At 31.8% G+C, this 22,852-nt stretch overlaps 2 protein-coding genes across 2 annotated transcripts; one reads left to right on the forward strand and one right to left on the reverse strand.

Annotated features, from left to right (window-relative positions):
* The first annotated feature begins 11,358 nt into the window (after positions 1-11,358).
* LOC111894800 (diacylglycerol kinase 4) lies at positions 11,359-14,620 on the forward strand. Its single transcript, XM_023890898.3, has 12 exons — positions 11,359-11,951; positions 12,349-12,471; positions 12,624-12,761; positions 12,853-12,938; positions 13,084-13,171; positions 13,242-13,317; positions 13,397-13,479; positions 13,569-13,639; positions 13,744-13,821; positions 13,894-13,981; positions 14,072-14,188; positions 14,263-14,620. The coding sequence occupies exons 1-12, from the start codon at positions 11,604-11,606 to the stop codon at positions 14,419-14,421; spliced, it is 1,455 nt and encodes a 484-aa protein (XP_023746666.2). The 5' UTR covers positions 11,359-11,603; the 3' UTR covers positions 14,422-14,620.
* Positions 14,621-19,841: 5,221 nt separating this feature from the next.
* LOC111894802 (uncharacterized) lies at positions 19,842-22,089 on the reverse strand. Its single transcript, XM_023890900.3, has 6 exons — positions 21,579-22,089; positions 21,313-21,402; positions 20,953-21,136; positions 20,652-20,858; positions 20,303-20,494; positions 19,842-20,127 (listed from the first exon to the last, which is right to left on the reverse strand). Exons 2-6 carry the CDS (start codon positions 21,393-21,395, stop codon positions 19,996-19,998), a joined length of 798 nt encoding a protein of 265 aa, XP_023746668.1. The 5' UTR covers positions 21,396-21,402; positions 21,579-22,089; the 3' UTR covers positions 19,842-19,995.
* Between the last annotated feature and the right edge of the window lie 763 nt (positions 22,090-22,852).

Below are 22,852 nucleotides of genomic sequence, written 5' to 3' on the forward strand. Positions count from 1 at the left end.
AGTTCTAATATATTAATATGGAATCATATTATTTAATTAGTATTGATCAAGAATTAATTAAGTGATCAAAAGGAACTAAATTAAATATGGACTCTTTTTATATATAGCATGGGCCAAGTTCATTTAGGTTGGGCTAAGCTTGCATGGATAGTCCATGGAATTTTTAACCCATGGATCCTATGGAAATGAAAGGTCATGGGTATTAGGGTTTACATGAATGTAACCCTAATCCTCCATATTATATAAAGACATCTTTGGAACATGAAAGGGCACTAGTGTGTGAGTAAACAAGAGTGGGGCAATTTCTAGTGTGCTTACTATTCTCTCAAGTTTTCCAAGGTGTTTTTGGTGATTTGTGATTCCACTTGAGGCTTCCACACTATTGGGGCTAAGCTCTTAAAGTTCAAGACTTCAAGCTATATAAAAAGGTATGTTATCTAACTAGGCTTTTGTAGTATAGTTGCTTCATATTATGCTAGTTAGGATAAAACCTTGGAATATTGAATATTAGCATGTATAATAGAGAAAACATAGATCCAAGGTTTATAGGGTTGCATGTACACCATCGAAGTGTTAGAATGCTCAAAACCCATCAATTACAACATCCCTTTTCTTAATTGTGAAATGTTATAATGGATCCTAGCCTTAATTATTTACTATGGGTTAAAAGATTAAGGATTATTTTCATCTAACTAAAAACTACTTTTTCTCAGTATATCTATACTTCTGCTGATGTTTCTGCTTCACAAACAACTACCCACAACTTCTTTCTTCTCTCAATCGTGTCCAAGGTGACATTAGATGGAACCAATTACAATGATTGGATGTGTAACATCAAGATGGCTCTTCGATGCGAGGGCAAAGAATATGTCCCTAAAAAACAACTTATCGAGATCGATGAAGCCCATGCTACTCCTAAAGAAATAGCTTCCTACAAGAAACATTATGATGATGCGACTAAGGTTTCTTGCATCATGGTTGCCACCATGATTCCTGAGTTGCAAAGGCTCTATGAGGACTATTGGTCATACGAGATGAACTTAGATCTTGTTCAAAGTTATCACAAGAGAGCTCATCAAGAAAAGTATGAAGTCGTCAAAGCTCTTATAGCATGCAAGTTGAAGGAAGGAGAGTCGGACTGCAACCATGTATGAAGAATGCAAAGATACATGGAGCGCCTTGAAAGACTCAATGTGAATTTCAATGAGGAGTTGGCCATTAACATGGTCCTTAACTCCTTTCCACCTTGTTATGGTCAGTTCATCTTGACTTATCATTTTAAAAACAATGAAACAACATTTTCCCAACTCCAAAACCTATTGCATATAGTAGAGTCAGAGATGAAGAAGATTTACACCCCTACTACTACTAGTACTCCTGTACTAGCAATTGTGCAAAATAAAGGGAAGAAAAGGAAAGGTGCTTCTAAGAAGAACTGGAAGGGCAAGGCCCATATTGGGTCGTCCAACATTGACGCAAAAGCATAGCCCAGTTTTGACATCCTTCATGTGAGTGATCCCAAAGAGGAAAATTGCTTCTATTTCTATGATAAGGCCATTGGAAGCGAAGCTGTCCCAAGTACTTGCAGGACATCAAGGATGGAAAAGTGAAGCCATCATCATCAGGTATTTACACTATTCAAACTAATAACTCACAACCCACTCATTCTTGCGTCCTTGATATAGGAGGTGGTTTTCATATTTGTTTTGATTTGCAGGAACTAAGATAAAGTGTAGAGGTGGAGCATGGAAGGATGAAACATTATTTCTTTTCATGCACTATTTAGACAAGGTTTACAATATTTGTTTAGCGGCATGAATGGATCGATTTTGGTTTATAAGAATGATATCTTTATGTTTGAAGCTTTCTTGTAATAGTGTGTATGAAACTATGATTTGTGTTGATAGCTTAGGTAATAATGTATTTCATATTGATCTGTCGAATGGTTTAGACAAGACATGCTTGTGGCATTGTCGTCTTGTTCACATTAACAAGAAACTTATCGCCCAACTCCAAAAGGATGGAGTGTTGGAATCATATGACTTAAGGCCATATGATGAATGAGAATCTTGTCTTTGGGGATGATGACAAAATCACCTTTCATTGGATCTTGTGAAAGAGGTGAGGGTCTATTGGATCTCATACACACAGATGTGTGTGGGCCCTTCAAATTCACCACATGGGATGCTAATAAATTTTATGTAACATTTACTGACGATTATAGCAAATATGGTTACGTCTACTTAATCAAGCATAAATCATAAACCTTTGAAAAATTCAAAGAGTTTAAACATGATGTCGAGAATCAATTAGGCATAAATATAAAGATACTTCGATCTGATAAAGGTAGAGAGTATATTAGTATCAAGTTCCACGACTATTTCAAGGAATGTGGAATTCTTTCACAATTGACTCCTCCTAGGACTCCACAACTTAATGGTGTGGCTGAGAGGTGCCATCGGACCTTGTTAGATATGGTTCATTCCATGATGAGTCGAGCTTCTCTTCCCATTTCTTTATGGGATATTGTTTTTGTCAAATATCAACTAAGTAGAGTCTAACCAAACTGTATAACATGCTATGGTTTTTGTGATAAATCAAGTAAGAAATGATAATCAAAGTCACACAAGTGAGTTACAAGGAAAGCCCTTGATCCTTGATAGGATCTTCAGCATAAAACCTTGGGAGGTGATAATGATCACCTGCCTTGATGATTTTATTGATATAAAATGTTGAATACAAAGATGAATGTGTAAATGTAAGTACAAGTATCGTGAATGAGCTCAATATGTCCCTATTGTGCTAATTACATATGCTATTTATAGTCTAATGTTAATAACAAGAAGTCAGATAATTTTGGGATCCTCCAGAATCAGCATATGAACATTATTTAACTAGGTATTCCATGTCTTTTTCCTAGTTGAGATGACTCTTCGTTGAGAATGAGTCTTGTGTTGACTAGTTCTACACATGTGAGAAAAATAAAGAAAATATAGTCGTTACAATTGTTAGAGATATTAGTGGTAACAGTCAAGATCCTGGAATATGTTTAAGGATCCTGAGGCTTTAGACGTATTTGAGGATCCTGAATGAGTCAAGGATCCTGCCCCTAACAATTGCCCCCAAATTATACCTATGAAATATTGGGGTTAGTTGTCCGTATTAACGGTATAATTTAAAAATAATAAATGAAGGAGATAAAAGATTTTGAATTTTTAAACCCTAATCGGATAGGGTTTATCTGCCCAAGGTCAATCATCACACGGTCAAATCGTAGCCTATCTCTTATGCCATTTGGTTATATAGGGTAACCCTCTTAACTCTTTTTACCTTCCCCAATACATCCACGGCTACCTTCTCAGGTAATTTCTTACCCATATTGTTCCTTTTGTACTTTTCCTTTCTCCGATCATGGGCAAGAAGATAGTCCATTCTCGCGCTAGCATTACCGCTCCTCCAGAGAATGACCTTTTCGATCAAGGGCTTCTGGCCCATGATGAGGTTTGTTCTTTCAATGATGATGACATGCAGTATCTTAAGACCAATGGAACTTTTCCCTCTGGTACAATCTTTAGGTCCTTTGATCTTTCTGTCCAGCCTAATTTTGTTTCTCCTTCTTGGGTATGCTTTCCTAAATATCCCTTTTCTCTGGGCCTTAAATATCCTTTTTCGGGTATTATTTCGGATTTCTTCCAAGCCACCAAGCTTTCCTATGTCCAAGCAACGCCCATTATTTGGAGGATTTTGTACTAGATTGAGCGAGTGAATCGTTCCCATAATTTAGACATTGGCATTACCGAGTTAGCTTCCATTTATGACCTCTCTACTTTTGGGAGTTCTTGTTTTCTGTTTAGGGTTAAGACCAACGAATCTCCTATTGTCTTAAAAACCAAACACAACGATGGAGCCTGGAAGGAAAAGTGCTTTTTTATGAGGTGAGATTCTATCGATGGTGGGGATCTCTTGCCTAAAGCCTAACTTGAAAGGGGTAGGATCTTATTTATTTATCTTGAGGATCCAAGGGTTTATGTTTCTTATTTTGCTCATTTTGATGCAAGTTACAAGTTTGGTGAAGCTTTTCCTGCTGTTGAGAATATTGAAGACAAGGTGAGGTATTTTCTTGCTTTACCTACAGACATTAGATCATTCAAACTCAAGTCTCCTAGTCAAGGTTCTAAATGGCATGAGGCGTGGCGTGGCGGCAAGGCCAAGCCTCAAGCTTAACGAGCCATGGCGAGCCACGGCGTTTTTCAAGGCGTGATGTAAGGCGGCCGTTTTGTATTAATTTAAAATTATATTACCACATAAATATAAATTTATACTAAATATAACTACTTTTTAGAAGTGTTAAATCAATAACTAATAACAAAAAGTTAACAAAAACCACAATACTTGTATCTCCGGTTTGAAAAGACATAACAAAGAGAAAAAAACTGTGTCTCAAACGAAAAAACACGCGCCATAACACGCTATAACGCGCCATGGCGCGCCATATCACGCCTTGCCACGCGTTACGCCTAACAGCAACGTTATGAAGCTTTTCGTAACGGCGAAGCCACGCCTCACGCCATGGCGCGCCTTGGCGCGCGCCATGGCGCGCCTTTTAGAACACTGCTCCTAGTCTTCAAGAGGGTTCTTCTACCATAACTTCGATGACCACTGGTAAGGATCCTTCTCGGTGTTCTTATCTATTTTATCATAAAGATCCTGAACTTATGGGGATCCTTCTTAATGTGTAGGATCCAAAAACACTCGCTCTAGTGCCCGATTTGTCTTGTCTGGACTTCAAGATGACATGTCTAGTGGTTTTCTCATGGTAAAAAAGGAAAAGATCCCTTTTCAATTGCTCCCAAGAAGACTCAGATCGACCTCACTATGAAGACCCCGACATCTCGCAAGAGAAAGCCATCTGATGATGCTTGGGATCTTGAGAACGTCGAGATAGAGGAGGCATTAAAGAAGTTGAACTCCTTCTCCCAATCTGTGAGCATTCCTATGTTCTTTTTCTTTCATTTTTATTATCTATTATGGGTTATTATATTTTTGTCTACACCTAGTATTGTCGGTGCTAAGAAAAAGGATGAGAATTAAGATTGTATTTATTAAAACATAAATAATAATATAACATTATAATTTATAAATCAATACTTTGATTAATATATGATAATATTCAAAAAATTATTAAATTAAACACACACACACATATATATGTATATATATATATATATATATATATATATATATATATATATATATATATATTAAAGTTAAATGAGTTGGTGTGTTGAATATGGGTTAATCATTTTTACCAAAGCCAACCTATTTAATTAAATGAGCCTTTGATATATTACACCTACATTTTTAAGATCAAATGGCATAGTAGTATAACAATATATACCTGTTGGGGTTATGAATGATGTATCCTCTTGGTCAGATGGTTCCATTTGGATTTTTTGGAACCCTGCTGATGCATCCATGAACGTTAGTAACTCATGACCAGTTGTGGCGTCTATCATGAAGTCTATGTGTGGTAGAGGGAAAAGATCCTTAGTACAAGCCTTGTTGAGATTCATATAATCCACACATACTCTCCATTTTCCATTCTTCTTTTGTACAACGACTACGTTGGTTAGCCACCTTGGGAACTTTACTTCCTTGATCATTCATGTTTTAAGAAGTTTCTCTACTTCTTCTTGTTATATTGGTCTGAAAGAAGAATTAATATTAAGTTTATGGGTTATTATATTTTTGTCTATACCTAGTATTGTTGGTGCTAAGAAAAAGGATGAGAATTAAGATTGTATTTTTTAAAACGTAAATAATAATATAACATTATAATTTATAAATCAATACTTTGATTAATATATGATAATATTCAAAAAATTATTAAATTATATATATATATATATATATATATATATATATATATATATATATATATTAAATTTAAATGAGTTGGTGTGTTGAATATGGGTTAATAATTTTTACCAAAGCCAACCTAATTAATTAAATGAGTTAAACGGGTTGACTCATTTAACTTAAATGAATTGAAAATCTCAACCCAACCCACTAATTTTGGGTTGGGCTCGAGTTGGGTTTATTTTTATCGGCTTTAATTTTAAGCAGCAACTTAGGGTTAGGGGTGACAACTCTCGACCCAACCCGTAACCCGACACTGACCCAACCCGAAATTAGACGGGTTTGGGTTGAGATTTTTGACCCGCCAACCTGTCAACCCGTTTATTTCATGGGTTGGGTTGGATTATCTGTTTGGATTTGCGGGTCAACCCGCTAACTCGTGTATATATATAGGCTTAGGTTATTTTGTTTTTACTAAGTATTGTGTGCCAGAATGCACAGATCTGGACCAACGGATGAAATTAATCAATGGACATGATTTGAGAGTGTATGATATTACAATGGGGTAACATGTACCATATAATCACACAATTTTTAGCAAAAGGGTATTTTGGACAATTAAATACATTTATAAAAGGAAATTTTCGGATTTTTAGGGATGATTAATTCTCCTAATTTAAAAAAATCTGAATTTTTTTAATTAATTCAATTTCAATTTTTACTGATTTTATTCTATCAGAATATTTTTTATTTGAATGATACTCTTTCAGATTTTATTCTAATAGAATATTACTGAAGAAAAACAAAATTCTTGAATAAGATGTTCAAATAACAAACATTCTAATATATTCTTATACATCCGAACTTAAATACAAATTCATACATATTCTTACAGACTAAAAGTCTTATACATTTTAATATAGTTATAAATATTCTAAAAGAATATAAACAAAAATAAATAACATTCTTAAAAAAAATAACAAGATTCTGCTAGAATACTCTCGTTCTCCATGTTTTATTCTTGAATTCTTGAATTCTGAAATAATATTGCTGTTTTTTGATGTTGAATCCTGAAATTCTGAAAGAATATTGTTGTTTTTCTTCATTCTTTGAGAATGAAGTATCATATATCTTTTTTTCATAAGTTTCCTCATCATTCCTGCATCATCCTAACATACATTAAATTCCAACAGAATATCTAAATCATGAATATTTGAAAAGTCAGAAATGGCAAAACATGCAGTATAGTTGAAAAAACAACATACTAGTATCATGTTTTCCCCATCTTTAGGTTTAAAAATTCCCCCAAATTTCATGGTGTTATTGAAAAATATAGATGAAGAGCAATTACCTAGATTTATAGCCTGCCAAATCCAGTGAATACTTTACCCACCTTCAAAGTAAATGAACGTTTGTAGGTTTGACTTTTAAACCAATTTTAACATTTATGGTTGACTCGCAGGAATATCTGCTCAAATCATCCCGATTGAGTTCCAAATTCGAGTCGTTCTTCAAAGCAATTGTGAGTGATTCACAACTAGTCAATAGATCATGAGTGTGAACCCGATTCCTTGACCTTTCGCAATCACAAACCCGATGTGAATCAAGACAACCACATCCAACTAATTCCTTCTATTTCAATCAATACCAAACACGATTCAAGATCTGAAATTGACGTCGATTTCTGTTCAACAGATTGATTTAGTTCAAACACAAAATTAATTAATAAGATTAGAATTGATTTTGATGACAGATGACTCGATTAGCGATAAACGATTTCATGGAACCGATATTTTCCTCCTCCTCCTTCGAATCGGTGAATCACTGGAGGTGCTTCCCGATTTCTGATTCCAATCGTGCTTCTCCTCCTTAATCCGACGAAGATGAGCACAGGGGGATCTTCCCCTTGATCTTCTTTGTTGCCGACGACGGGAGAGGAATGAAGAACCGTTGACTGCCTTTCTTCGCATCTTCCGCCATTGAAGAATTTTTCAATCGCATCTTCCGGTTGGTGAACTAGGAGTGAAAAGCGTTTGAGGATTCTGGAGGTTTTATTAGACATGATTTAAGAGAGAGACTAGGTCAAATATACTTATTCTATTTCCTTAATTGCAAGATTCAATTAAATGATTTCCTTAATTAAAAGTATAAAAGGTCCAAAATACCCTTAAATGATTTATTTAATTGTTTATTATTTCTTGAATTCTCACTGGTGCATTTAGGCACACAATACTTGCTAAAAACATTTGAACCTAGCTAATATTTCGTATCATTGTATTCCTTCCGTATTCGTATATGAGTAATCTGCGTTTGCGGTTTGTTAATCAGAAAAAAAAATACATGTCGTTATTTCACGAGTCACGAACGAAGAACACATCCACTTTCTATGAATGTTTTCATTTTGCATTTTTATTTGGATGTTATTGTCTTCATGAATTTATGTTGAAAACCTTTTTTTAAGTTAATTACTTTATTCATTTTATAAATTTATGTTGAAAAAACCTCAATTTTTTAAAATGTGTTGTTTATTTATTAAACGGGTTATATGGGTTGGGTTTGACCCATTAACTTGTGAACCTGCGAACCCATATACTTAAACGGGTAACATGGGTTGCGTTGGGTTGAGGTTTCTAACCCACCAACCCGTGACCCGCCAACCCGTCAACCTATATATTATATGGGTTGGGTTGAGTTTATGTTTTCTGACCCGCCAACCCGAACCCAACCCAATTGTCAGGCCTACTTGGGGTTTATACAGTTCAACACATTAAATTGCTCCCAAATAGAAAAATATACATCAAAAAATGAAAAAATTTAATGTTATTTTCACCAACAAGATAAATACCCCTGAGGCCGGAGCTTTTGGATGGAGAAGTTTTAAACGCAACAAAAGTTGAGTATCAAAAACACGATATCATGAAATATTTTCGTTAGGAGACGACTTGAAATAATGTAGAAATCCACCCTTCTTTATTTTTAGAATTTAAGTATTCTTTTAGTTTGTCGTTTGTAGTATTATTTTTAGTATTTATTTTCATTTTTAGTTGTTGTTCTGGGATTTAATTTATGTTTTGTTGTAGTATTTTTTTTTTAACTAAATGTTGTTTTTAATATATATATATATATATATATATATATATATATATATATATATATATATATATATATATATATATATATATATATATATTATGTTTGAAATTTGTAAAAATACTTAAAATATATTATGTTTTATTTTATTTTATATTTTCTAATTTAATTAAAATTTCTAATATTAAACTATCTCTACTGTAACAATTAATATAATTATTGTGATTTAAATATATGATTGATCTGTTTTAGCACAATACATAATTATAAAAGATATTAAAATTTCATTGATTATTTCTGTTGTATTCCTTCTCGAAAGGTACAAGTCGACAATTATATGTATAGTATACAGCGATGGGCTCACATGTGTCAACAAATAATTTTTAAAAACAGAAATACAACTCACGTATGATACAAGTGGACAATAATTGAAAGAGGGCAAAACAAAAAAAGGTTTTTAACATTTTCTTTTATTAGAATATAAATTACTAATTAAATCATATAAATTTTAAGCCATCTCCAACAAGTCCTCCTACGACTCGACCACTTTTGTGGGTTTGTTTGTATTATTACATAGATCTAGTACCTTTGATTTATTTAAAAAAAGTTATAATTATACCATATTACATTAAATTCAAAATATATATATATATATATATATATATATATATATATATATATATATATATATATATATATATATATATATATATATATATATATATATATATATATATATATATATGTCACAAAAACAAAAATAAGTGCAATAAATACGGTATGTAATGATTATGATGTGTATACATGGAAGAACGACAAGTCGACCAAATGGTGTATTGCTTTCCTTGTTATTTCCAAATCAAATGAGAACAAAGTTCCTTTTTTACCCCAAAGGTTATTAGACATACACATGAGTTCCCTGTTTTCTTCTTTAATGAAATTTTCACATATTATGTTTCCAAATCTCCCATGAACTTATTTTGATAATTCGTTTATTTGTTTTCATTGTCACAAATAATTATTTATATAGATTTGTGATCAAACTTCACATTTATATTAATTGTTTACCCTTTGTCATTCGTATCATTTTCCCTTTATTATTCATATCATTTCATTCATTCTCAAATTTATAACAAGTCTTAAATTTATGAGATTTTTTTATATGCTTTACTTTAATCAGAGTGACATGAGGTGAAGAGTATGTCATTATGAAATAATATAATATTTTCGTGTTGATATGGTCTCAACAGAAAATGGACCTAAAAATAGAACATTATTAAGAATTTCTTGAACTCTTCAAGAAGTCAATGTAACAACCCATTTTCTTAAGAATTTCTAGAACTCTTTAAGTTTAAGAAGTCAATGAAAGCTAACTGCAAAGACTGAATTTGTTTTCATTGTTTATAAGATAAAACTATTTTATTATATTAATGCTTAATAGTCTAAAAGACTGAAATTGTTTGTTTTTATTACATTATTAGTTCACTAGTTGTGAGTAGTGCAATGCAATGTGATATAAGCTTTTATTGTAAATTGAGAAAGAAAAATTGATCCAACTCCTCATTAAAACAAAATCCATAATTTATATTTAAACAAAATAGAAATTACAACCATCTTTGTCATACATTTTATGCACATTTAAAATATGATAAGATATACATCCATGTAAAAATGTTAGAAGAATTATATAAGATATATTGTGACACTGACATATGTACAATAATAAATAGTTGATTTTACATATTCACCACATAAAACTTTTTTAGACACTACGCTTTGGTGGGCAACACTATAATGATTATATTTTTTTGAGGGGCCATACTAATATTTTTGTATTACTTCATGATATCCCTCACATTTATACTTTTGAGTATATAAACGCATCTCACAACCAAAAACATGTCTTAGACTCTTAGTAAATTTAATCATGGATGCAAGTAAATATAATTACAATATAATTTTAAAGTTTAAAGTCTATATGGTATCTCGTTAAAATGCAAATTTATTTTCCTTTTAAATCTTGATTTCTTTCTTGATTCTATACAAAATCTCATGTCTTTTTCTCATCAAGAATAATAACATTGCTTTCAATTACGATTATGCAAAATGGTTGCCGAGATAGAAGGAAAAATCATACATTTACTAATCGCATTTAATATTTATGTGATTTTTCGTACTGAATTTAGAAGTTTTGAAAACAGTTATTAACGATTCATACATAGTTTTATAGAAAGCAAACATTTTCTATAAGAAAGTAGTGAAGTGAAACTTCACTTAAAGTTGAGGGTCTAAAATGAAAATAAGCTTATTTATACACTTCAAACTCGTGGATCTTTATAGGGCGTAGAACCTGAGGATTCAGATGGCACTTTCGTAATTAATTCCATCCTTAAGGGCATTTATCAAATGCCCTCCCGCCGGCGTTCTAAAACAGAACCCCACCCACCCGGACTCCGGCCCCATTCCTCCCACACCACACACACACACACACACTTTCTCTCTTAAGAATAACTGAAGTCAATTCCAAGTTTTCAACACGTAAGAATATTCGGTTACGATAATCTTAGAGGTTTAAAAGAGGAACATATTCGAGTCTTGTCTTGATTGTGTTAGCTCGTGTGTCGCCTGAGAGAGAGAGAAATAGAGAATCAATAATGGAATCGCCGGGACCGGAGACGGTGGTGGCTAAAGTAGCCGTAAGGTCATCTGTGATAGAGTCGATCAAAGGGTGGTCGTCGTTATCTGGGGTTCGGATTCGTAAGGAGGAGCTGAGGCAGAAGATTACGATGCCGGAATATTTACGCCTCGCTATCAAAGACGCCATTGCATCAAAAGACATCGACGCCGGAAAACCTCATTACGAACTCATTACCACCGGTCACGACAAACCACCGCAAGTCGCCCCTGAATCGCCGTTGATTGTTTTCATTAATTCCAAGAGCGGTGGACGCTATGGCCCGGAACTTATGGCTAGGTTGCAGGATTTAATGGGGGAAGAACAGGTAACGTCTAATTCACTCCATTAATCAGTTCAAAACCCCGTAAAATTCTCTTGATTTCATTAATTTATCAGTAACCTTTCATTTTAAATCTTATCTTCTGTTCTTGCATATCTGGTCAGAGTCAAGCGTCATGAAAATCGACGATTTTTATGGTTTTAAAGTCGAATTACATCATCAATACTGATCTTTCTGAACTTTTTAATCATAAACTAAAACCAATTTTGATTATGCTCTTGAAATTTCTATACTTGATACCAATTCGAGACCCGATCAAAAACTCAAACCCCATCTGTTCAAATCCTTTCTTGTAAACCTCATATTATAACCCATATACAAACGCCAAAAGATTCAAACTTCTTTCACTTCCTTTTTCAATGATTTCGCTTTTGATTTTCAGGTTATTGACCTTCTGAGTGTAAAGCCTCATGAGTTTATTCAATATGGTTTGGGTTGTCTTGAGAAGCTCGCTAGTATTGGCGATGGGTGTGCTAAAGAAACCCGTGAAAGATTAAGAATTGTGGTAAATCTCGTATCCCACACTCATTTATTTTTACTTTTTACTCTTTAAAATTAATTTTCAACGTACAATGTTACTATATTACTATATATATACAAAGTTTATATAATTTTAAGGTAAAAATTTAAGGTTTATAAATTGTTTAATAATGATAGGTTGCGGGTGGTGATGGAACGGTAGGATGGGTTCTTGGGTGCCTAGGAGAGCTTCATAAAGCCGGGCGGGACCCAGTTCCACCAACTGCAATTGTCCCTCTTGGCACAGGAAATGATTTGTCAAGAAGTTTTGGTTGGGTAATTTATTTTTACTTTTTTTTTTTTTTTTTTTTTTTTAAATTTAAATTTGTTATAAGTTTTTGAAATGTTTTTTAAATTTAATTTTCAGGGTGGATCATTTCCTTTTAATTGGAAAGCAGCTATAAAAAAGACTCTTGACAAGTCTATTCGTGCTCCAACTAGTCGCCTCGATAGGTGAGAGACTCAAATCTCTTTGATTACATTTACATTTTTTTTTTAAATCTTTACATTATTATAATTTATAAGTATGTGTGAATGAAAAGTGAAAAGTGAAAATTGAAAAGTGTTAATTAATTGTGTGTTCTTTTATGAAATATAGTTGGAATCTTGTAATATCAATGCCAAATGGCACAGATTTGGATGCACCTTATTCCTTAAAACGAACTGAAGAAGTTGTTCTTGATCAGGTTAGGATTGTAGACAATCTGTTAAAAAATAACTTCATATGTTAAATTCTATTATAATAATAAATTTCAGGATCTAAAAGTTGATGGACCATTGCCTGAAAAAGTTTCTTGTTACCAAGGAGTTTTTTATAATTACTTCAGCATAGGTATGCTATTATATTTTCTTAATTAAAATTTAAAACATAGTTTTATAATTAATTTTGAGTTTTGAACTTTTGATTATAGGAATGGATGCACAAGTGGCTTATGGGTTTCATCATCTAAGAAATGAGAAACCTTATCTTGCACAAGGTCCTATTTCAAACAAGGTGTAATAAACTTTACTATGTTTCTTGAAAAATGTCATGCATTATATTCTTATATCTTCTTTATTAATTTATAAACTTTTCTGTTTTAGATAATTTATTCGAGTTATAGTTGCAAACAAGGGTGGTTTTTTACACCTTGTATAGCTGATCCAAGTTTGAGGTAAGAAATTCTCATATTTTAATATCCTGTTGTAAGTTATGAAATGCATTAGGATTAAAATTAAAAGATTTTAATTTGTTATATGTAATTGTTAATAATGTAAGGGGACTAAATAACATCTTGAGGCTGCATGTTAAAAGGCTAAACAGCACAACATGGGAACCTATTGCTATTCCATCAAGGTAAAGTTATTTTATTTTGTTTTATTATTAAAAAAAATTTGTCAAATGTCTAAAGTGTCTTTTTTTTTTCAGTGTTAGGTCAATAGTCGCTTTGAATCTTCATAGTTATGCAAGTGGAAGGAATCCATGGGGTAACTTGAAGCCTGACTATTTACAAAAGGTAAGATTTTCTTTATAGAATTTACAATTGATTACCAAAAAAAAAAAAGAAAACAATGAATTTACTATATTATTAATTATCTATTTGCAGAAAGGTTTTGTTGAGGCTAAAGCAGATGATGGTCTTCTAGAAGTTTTTGGCTTTAAACATGGATGGCATGCATCATTTGTTATGGCCGATCTAATCTCAGCCAAACACATTGCACAGGTATTTAGGTTTACAAAAGGGCAAAAAAGTAAATTTACAATGTATGTGATAAGTCATTTTGTAACATTTCTCAGGCTTCAGAGATTCGGTTTGAGCTAAGAGGTGGAGCTTGGAAAGAAGCTTTTATGCAGATGGATGGAGAACCATGGAAACAACCGATGAACAATGAGTTCTCAACTTTCTTGGACATAAAAAGGGTACCTTTTCAGTCGATCATGATCAAAGGAAAGTGATACAAACCGCGTGAGCTCATAGGGTTGGGAATTTAGTGGTGTTAAATACTTATTTTATAAATGTGTTAGTTGTATTATCTTGTAAAAAACTTGAAATTGCATATTCTTATTTGAGATTATGCAATAATGTAACATTGTAACCCATTAGTTTGGTTTGGTTTGATAATTAATTGTAAATCATAGTGCTTTGTTGTTATCATTCTCTTCGAGTTTTTCGGTTCTTACTTATTTGTGATTATATATATATATATATATATATATATATATATATATATATATAGAGAGAGAGAGAGAGAGAGAGTTAGGTTCATATATAAACCATAAATATTGTGTGAGTGTATAACCAAATCTTAACCACTCATTTTGATAAAATATAATAATATCGTTTTATGTTTAATTATGGTAAAATAATTAATCTAATAACTGTTTCCCTATCATCTCGTATGAGTCTTATTTATCCGACCCTCGGTTCTTCCCCCCCCCCCCCCCCCCCCCCCCCAATTCTTTTCACCCGGTTTTTCCCCTACATCCATCTTCTTCTCGGCCATAGAAGACCTCAACCGATGTCTCCCCTCCAGTGACAACAATCCTTCATCATCAACTTCTCATAGTCTAACTATCTTCACTTTCGCCGTTGTTGCCGACTACCATAGGTAAATGAAGTAGATTAGACAGTGAAGATGTTGAATTTAATGACTTGTGTATGAATAAATATAGGTATGATCAATAATTTGAATTTTGTTTAGTTTTCTTATTCTAGATCAATTTACTCTTGTTTTTTGATTTGTCAACACACTTGAAAAACATACTCTTGTTCTTTGATTTTGAATATTAAAGAACTTTTTCTTTCTTTGATTTTGAACGTTTAAGAGATTAGGAATCCTGGTTGGAGTTATTATCAAAATGAGCTAAAAACAATCTTTCTTCTCTTCTTACGCCCTGTAGTAGCCTTAGTCTTTAATTTCTAAGTGTTTTTTTTTAGAATAACCAGGTCTATGTTTTGATTTGTTTTCCATTTTATTCTTTGTATCAAATCCCAAAACATTTAGGTTCACTTTTATTAGATTGATTTTAAAAAAAAAAAAAACTTTGTGATTTTACATGCATATTAACTGTTTGTTGATATGCTTAAATGAAATTTTCTTATAGATTAGATGATTAGTTAATACATCAGAAAGAGAAGCCATTACCAACTTAGAAAACTATTCAAAATCTTCACTTTCTCTAAAATGGAGGTGTTAAGTTTGTTTCTTGTATGCGTAAGTGAGAAATTAATTCAATTACCAATATTTTAACATTTAAAAAAGGCATGCCTCTTGGGAATTAGCTTCTATCTTTGTCTACTGCTCCACCTCGTGATTTTTGTTTTTAGTTTATTATCCTTTATAATTTCATTAAATTAAATTACTTTATATGATGTCAAAATGTAGATGTTATTGGATGTTAATAGTTGATGGTTGATAATTCCTTGAAGCAAAATCTTGAATTTCTATCAGTTGGCGATCAAATAATCATACATGAGAAGGGAATCAATTTGAGTGGCGACCAGAAATAGAGAATAGCATACACTATATATTAAGAGGTTGGTATTTTAGAAATAAGCTTTTTGAATGCTCATTCCATATTTATGAAGTGGATCATGAGAAAGGTAGGTTGTTATGTAATTTAAGTTGTTTTCTTAATTAAAAAATATTTAATTTTGGCACCAAATGTTCTAACTATTCTCGTTTTTGTTTATAGGAGGAAAACGAAAGTTTTAAGTGAATAATTTGTTCGTTTAGGTTCAAGTGTGAGGAGGTACAGGAAAACCATCAAAAAACAAACAAAAAATCTTCAAGAATGATGACAGATTCTTAAAGAATGCAGTATAAATTATAATTCTTTTTGTTTATTCTTTAAGAATTGTGACAAATTATGAAATAGTGTAGTATAGAAGGTTGTTTGTATATTTTTCAAAATGTTGTATATATTCTTGTTTTTATAATATTGTTTTATATTATAAAAATGGTTGTTTTATGTTATAAGAATGACTCTTATTTTTATAATACATGTTATTGATTATATTGCATTATATTTTTCTTAAAGAATGATATGTTATTGTCTAATATATGTGAAGTGTATTCTTTATGAATATTAATTCTAAAAATGACTTTGAATGAAATACTACTATTCTTTAAGAATGAAAGAATGAAAATATGTACTCATCGTCATATTATATTTTGATGTGAATTGAATTTTATTTGATTTGATTTTATTAAATCATTTGACTTAGTTGTCTAAAATGTAGATAATTTTCATTTAATTACAATTATATTCTTTAAGAAGGATAACTCTTAGAAAAATCACTTGTTTGTAATCATATTCATTAAGAATGAATAGATAATAATGTATGTTCATCCTAATATCATATGAACATGTGTTTTAAAAAAAAAGATGTAATTAGTAACGTTTAATTTTATAAATAAGAATTTATTAAAAATCCAATTAAAATATGCAATAAATAAGCACTCTTCCTTTTTTAGATATATGTTAATAAAATTAAATACCTTTATAATTAATAATTAAATAAGTGTAATTATATAGTGCATGTTATCCTATGTTAATCATATGTTCCTTCAATTCACACTCATTCAATCTTTTTAATCTAATGGACAAGAATTGGTAATACATTCACACAATATTTGTAGTTCATATTTAATCCTAGCCCTATATATATATATATATATATATATATATATATATATATATATATATATATATATATATTGGATGTAAGAATTAATGTAGACCAATCATTATAATTACTAAAATTAAATAATTAATTGAATATATAGGGGTTGAATAGTAAGTTTAGCTATTAGTTAGTTATGTTAACTACATAAATCAAATATAAATAATATCATCCCTTTATTTAAGGCAAATTTGTTAGTTATCCACATTAAAATACCATCATTGCTTCAACATGAGAAGGGAAAGGGGCATGTTATTCATTCTTATTAAAGGAATTAATCATCATGACCATTTTCTTCTATAGGTCTCCGCTAGACCACCATCATCGTCGACATCACTAATCATCATCACCTCCTTCTCGACCAATCCAACACCACCACCATCATTACCTTAACGATCACATCGAGGGTTTAGATTTTATCACCAATAATGAGACCATGGTTTCTCTTTCCATCTCTATTTGCATATCGACTAACCAACCGAAGATAATATATGTATCTCTCTTGTGTGTAGGTGATGTACAATCTATTTTCCACCATTTTAAATTTCCACCTGAATTGAATCTATGTTTGCTCTATTTGTGTGTGTTTCATGGAGGTTTGTTAATTTTCAGCTTGCGTTAGTCTTATGCACTGGAATTTAGGTGAGACAAAATTCTTTGTCTCTTTGATTATTATTATTATTATTATTATTATTATTATTATTATTATTATTATTATTATTAGCATTTGTATATGTTGCATAACAAGTGCTAGATGAAATGTCTAAGTGAAAACACTTAAGTAATTTGTTTAAGAAAGCTAAGAAATTAACATGGTGATTTGCATATGATTAAATCCATTTTCTAGAATATATAAAGCTATGCATTTTTTATGTATTTTGTCAGAATATCTTTGTATAAACGTATTACGTCAAGATATCTTTGTATGTATATAAATGCATTCTTTAGTTCTAATCTTTTAATTACAAGAGATTGGTTCACTTACTCAAGATTCTTAAAGAAAATTAGGTAATGTGCAATTTTTCTATGGTTGGAATCAAGCGATCTTGTAAAAATGAATTTTCTTAAGTGTATTTTGGATTCAAAAAGAAGATCAAACACACTTTATATTCTAGTAGAAGATCAAGGGCATTCTAGATTATGGTAGAAGATGAAATATATTATATTAGAATGTATTCTAATATATATATATATATATATATATATATATATATATATATATATATATATATATATATATATATATATATATATATATATATATATATATATATGAATTTGAATTTGAGAATCATTATATGATCACGTGTTTCCTATATGTATGTATTAGAATCGTATGTATTCTTAAAAAATGTTATTATAAAAACCAGCTTTTGGTATATTCTAAAGAATTGTAGATTGGTAATGTTAATTAATTATTTGCAATTAAATTTCAAGAATCCTTACAAATCTTATAAAAATTGATAATTAACAAAAGCAATTTAAGAATGAAGGCATTCTCTCATAATGAAAACTGAAAAGTAATTTTTGATTATTAAAAAAAACATCCTTTGATTTTTGGTAGAATCTCTAAATTTGATTTTTTTTTCTTATATAGTGCCTAAAAGATTAAAATACCCTTGTAGCAGTAATTTTTAGAAACTAGTCAATTAATTAATTTTAATATAATTGGGGAATGTCTAATTAAAAGATTGGTTCAAATTTGTTTTTTCCTGAATTCCCATTGATCCATAATAACTCGGTTTGACTCATGTTAGCAGATAAATAGTCTGCGACATTCGGTATATGTTTTTGGTAGCGAATATAGTTTTCCGGCAACATGGTCGTTAAATCGAACTAAAGATAATATGATAAATGCTCTATCGTGAATACATGTGTGTGGACCAAATATATGTTATTGGCGGCGTTAAGTTCAAACTGAAAAAACATTATTTACAAGTAGTTAATGTCATTGTACGTTGATAACCTTGATATAATTTATGTAATCAAAGTACAGGTACAGTAACATCAATAGATTCATTGATAATTCGGATTTAATAAATAAACCATTACATATCTTATATAAACAAAAAATCACAATTTAACATTTCATATAATTTTCATGATATTTCTTCTCATTTTTGAGAGCTTCTATCACATCTTCATACAAATTTGCCAGTATTTTCTCATCTTCGATTTCGTCTATTAGATATGAAGTAATGAAATCTTTACTGCCAAACTCAATATGCTTAAAATACAACTTTCCTTTCTATAGTAGCTTGAACAAGATTAATGAAATACATATGAATAAGAAGTTGTCTTATGTTAGTTCACTTTTTGTCGAACTTTAATTTTTCATATTTCACAAGTTGTTTTTAAAATTTTATTATTTGGGAGGTTTGCAGTTTTGGTTTGTGGGTAGAGGATAGGGGTGGCAATTGATAACACGACACGACAAAAATACATGACACGAAACGAAATTGAGACGAAATTGAAATTCGAATTTGTGTTCGTGTCAAGTGTAAAAAACACGACGTCGTGTCGTGTTCATGTTCAAAATTTGACATGAAATTGACACGATTTAACATTTTTTGTCGTGTTTGTCTTGTTTTTCATGTTATCCTTGTCGTGTTGTGTCGTTTTTTAATCGGTTCGTTTTCGTGTTAGTTCAAAAAAATCCGAGATCGTGTCGTGTTCAAGGCACACACTATTAACTTTCATCCCAAATAAGATTAAAAAAAATAATAAGACAAGTTGCAGGAAATAGCAACACTTTTTATTTTTTTACCCATAACAACTCACTTACTACTTACATATCTTTACCCATAACAGCAACATACTTATATTTCTTCACACATTAACCCTCACTTCATTTTCTCAATCATGTATGTTTCTGTGTTCTCTTTCCATAACCCATTTTCAAGATGCCTTTCATAAAACAATACTTCACCACTTGCTTTTACAGCCAATGCAGAAGTACTTCGTGTACCATAGTCCTTCATATCACCAACATTCAGAATCAAATATATAAATGTTAAGGTCTTGAAATACCAACCTACTGTTGACGTGGCATCCACATGGGTATAAACCCAATATGTTTTCCCATGTCAACGCCACGTCAGCACCTTTGACAAAATGGAACAAAATTAGAAAGTTGGGGAAAATTGTTACCTTTGGAGATACTGGATTAACAAATACAGAACTCAACTCATACTCAAATTCTGGACCATAGATCCCGGGAAGCATGCTGATGTCATCTTTTACAGTGTTTCTCATCAGTTTATCAATCAACTCAGTAATTGGAATTTCACCTTCACCATATTCATTCAAAACATCTTTAAAACCATGTTCCAATCTTTGAGCCTGAGTAGAGAATTAGATAGATACAATACATATTAGAAAAAAGAAAACATTAACCTTTTATGCAACAATGTTTTCACAAGTATTCTAATCTATGCAACAACTTTTCTTTTTAAGGCCACAATATTGTTGCATAAAATAGGCAGCTGTAGTTGCTAACCTTAGGCCATGGAGTGTCTAGACTTGCATTAGATAGCACATGGACCCCAGGTGAAACTGAAGTCACATAGCACTTATCTCTTTTCAGCCTATTGGTTACATAAACCATATTCATGGACAAAAGATCAGCAATTATCAAATTGAATCCATTGTATTCATCTGCTTCCTTTGCAATTTCTTCTGCAAACTCCATGGTGTTTTTCTTGCTCTGTAATCATCAAAATTACCAAAATCATACCAACAGGAAAAAACACAAACAGTTGGTGGGCATGATTTAATACAATGTAAACTTAAAAACCAACCTGCAAAAAGCGAATTGGGAGATCACCTCTACTCTTTGCTGTAGATATTGAGTTCAATTCACGAACGTTGGTAACAAAAGCCACCCTTCCTTCTCCGCTAGAGGCCAACCATGTTCCGCCGGCTGTCACATCTCTGCCACCCAATATTTTTCCACCTTCCCACCAATGCAGTGGCTCCGTTGGTCTTACATATATAGCAAAGCAATTAGTCATCTCCGAACATGTCATATTATAATAAGTAGTTAGCAAGAAAAACTCATCTGCCAAAGTTCAAGTATATTGGAACAAAATTGAATCTGTAAATGGTTGAATTGTTTTGCAAAATGTACAAAAATGGGTTGAAATTCAAATTTAACTCACCGTATATGATATTCATCTCGATTGAGCAATAGAAGAAACGGGTAGAGTGGATGAGCTTGCCATAGAAACACTGATATACACATTTTGTCACTGGGATGAAAACACTAGACTTAACGCTGATAGTAAAGGCTTTATATAAGGACATAAGGACATGGATCTGGTTTCGCGGCTGTCAACCGGTGGGGGAGCCTCTCGGTCAACCAGTTTTAAAGTAGTCCGCCTCTTCCAAACGAAAAGAGAAAACAAATTAGAGGTGAGATACTAACCTCACCGTATACTGCCGCCACTACCACCAGTAGCCACCCCTACCGGCAGCTGCAGTTTCACTGCAATAGAACCTGGAAAAGCAGCAACAGCGAAGCCGCTGCCTTCATTCTCCTCTTGATCTCTATTTCTCGATCCCTTTCTTCATCTACCTTCTTCGTTAGCAACAATCGAACAGACAAGCACAAAAAATTGATTTGTAATTTTTATTTCTTTCCCCTCTATCGATCTCTCTGTTTCAGTGGAAACGTGAAATCATAGATGACATGGTACCTTAGGTTTTTTCTTCGAGTGAAGATCTATTGCACAGAAGGAAGTCGTAAATCGCAGACATACATGAGGAAACAGGGAAGTAGAGACGACGCATCAGAGATGGAAGCGAGATTCAGAAGATTCCCCAAAAAGCGGAGCAAATGAAAAAAAGGAAAACGGAGTCTGAAGTGAAGTGAAAGAACGAAGAAGAAGCACTGGAAGGAAGTGGAAGGTTGTTCAACACTAATCGATTTGGAAAGGGCTGAAATCAATCAATGTTTTAAAAAAAAGGTTTTTTAATTGAACCAGTACGGTGACCGGTTCTCGGTTTAACCAGTTCGACCGCCGGATGAACCGGTTTCTATGTTTTTCATGTTATTTTTTCTATTTTTCTACACATATATACATATATAAATTATAAATTTGATGTTTACAAGTTCAAACATTAAAAATACACTTGTAGATGAATCGAAATACATTAAAATAACACATAACCATAAGTTTTAGTGTTTTACATTAATCCATATACGTCAAAAAGAAAAATAAAGTATAATACCGAAACAAATTATAGTTTTTGATGAATACAAACACATCAAAAGAATTTATAATATTTACCATATGTTTTTATTTAGAGAAAACTAAATAGATTTGAAAAAAATCACCAAAGTTTATTATGTAAATGAATGTTTTTTATGTGTTTTTATTCGGTTTAACCGGTTCAACCGGTTTATTTTGACCGGTTCAACCGTTTTTTTCTAAAAACCGGCCGGTTCAATCTGGTTCAGAAATCAATGTAAAACCGGTGATAGTTGAACCGTTCCCTCTCCCGGTTCTCGGTCCAACCGGTTCAACCGACCAGTTTAAACAGGTTTTTAAAACATTGGCTGAAATAGTCTAATTTAAATCAAAAAGTAAATCAAACACAGTAAACATACTTAAATTGAATCTAACAATATAATCAATGGTAATGAAATAGGATCTGATAAAGTATGTACAGAAAAGAAAACAGATCGATCGTACATCA

This window comes from Lactuca sativa, chromosome 8 (genome assembly GCF_002870075.4).
Source record: "Lactuca sativa cultivar Salinas chromosome 8, Lsat_Salinas_v11, whole genome shotgun sequence".
NCBI classification, from domain to species: domain Eukaryota; kingdom Viridiplantae; phylum Streptophyta; class Magnoliopsida; order Asterales; family Asteraceae; genus Lactuca; species Lactuca sativa.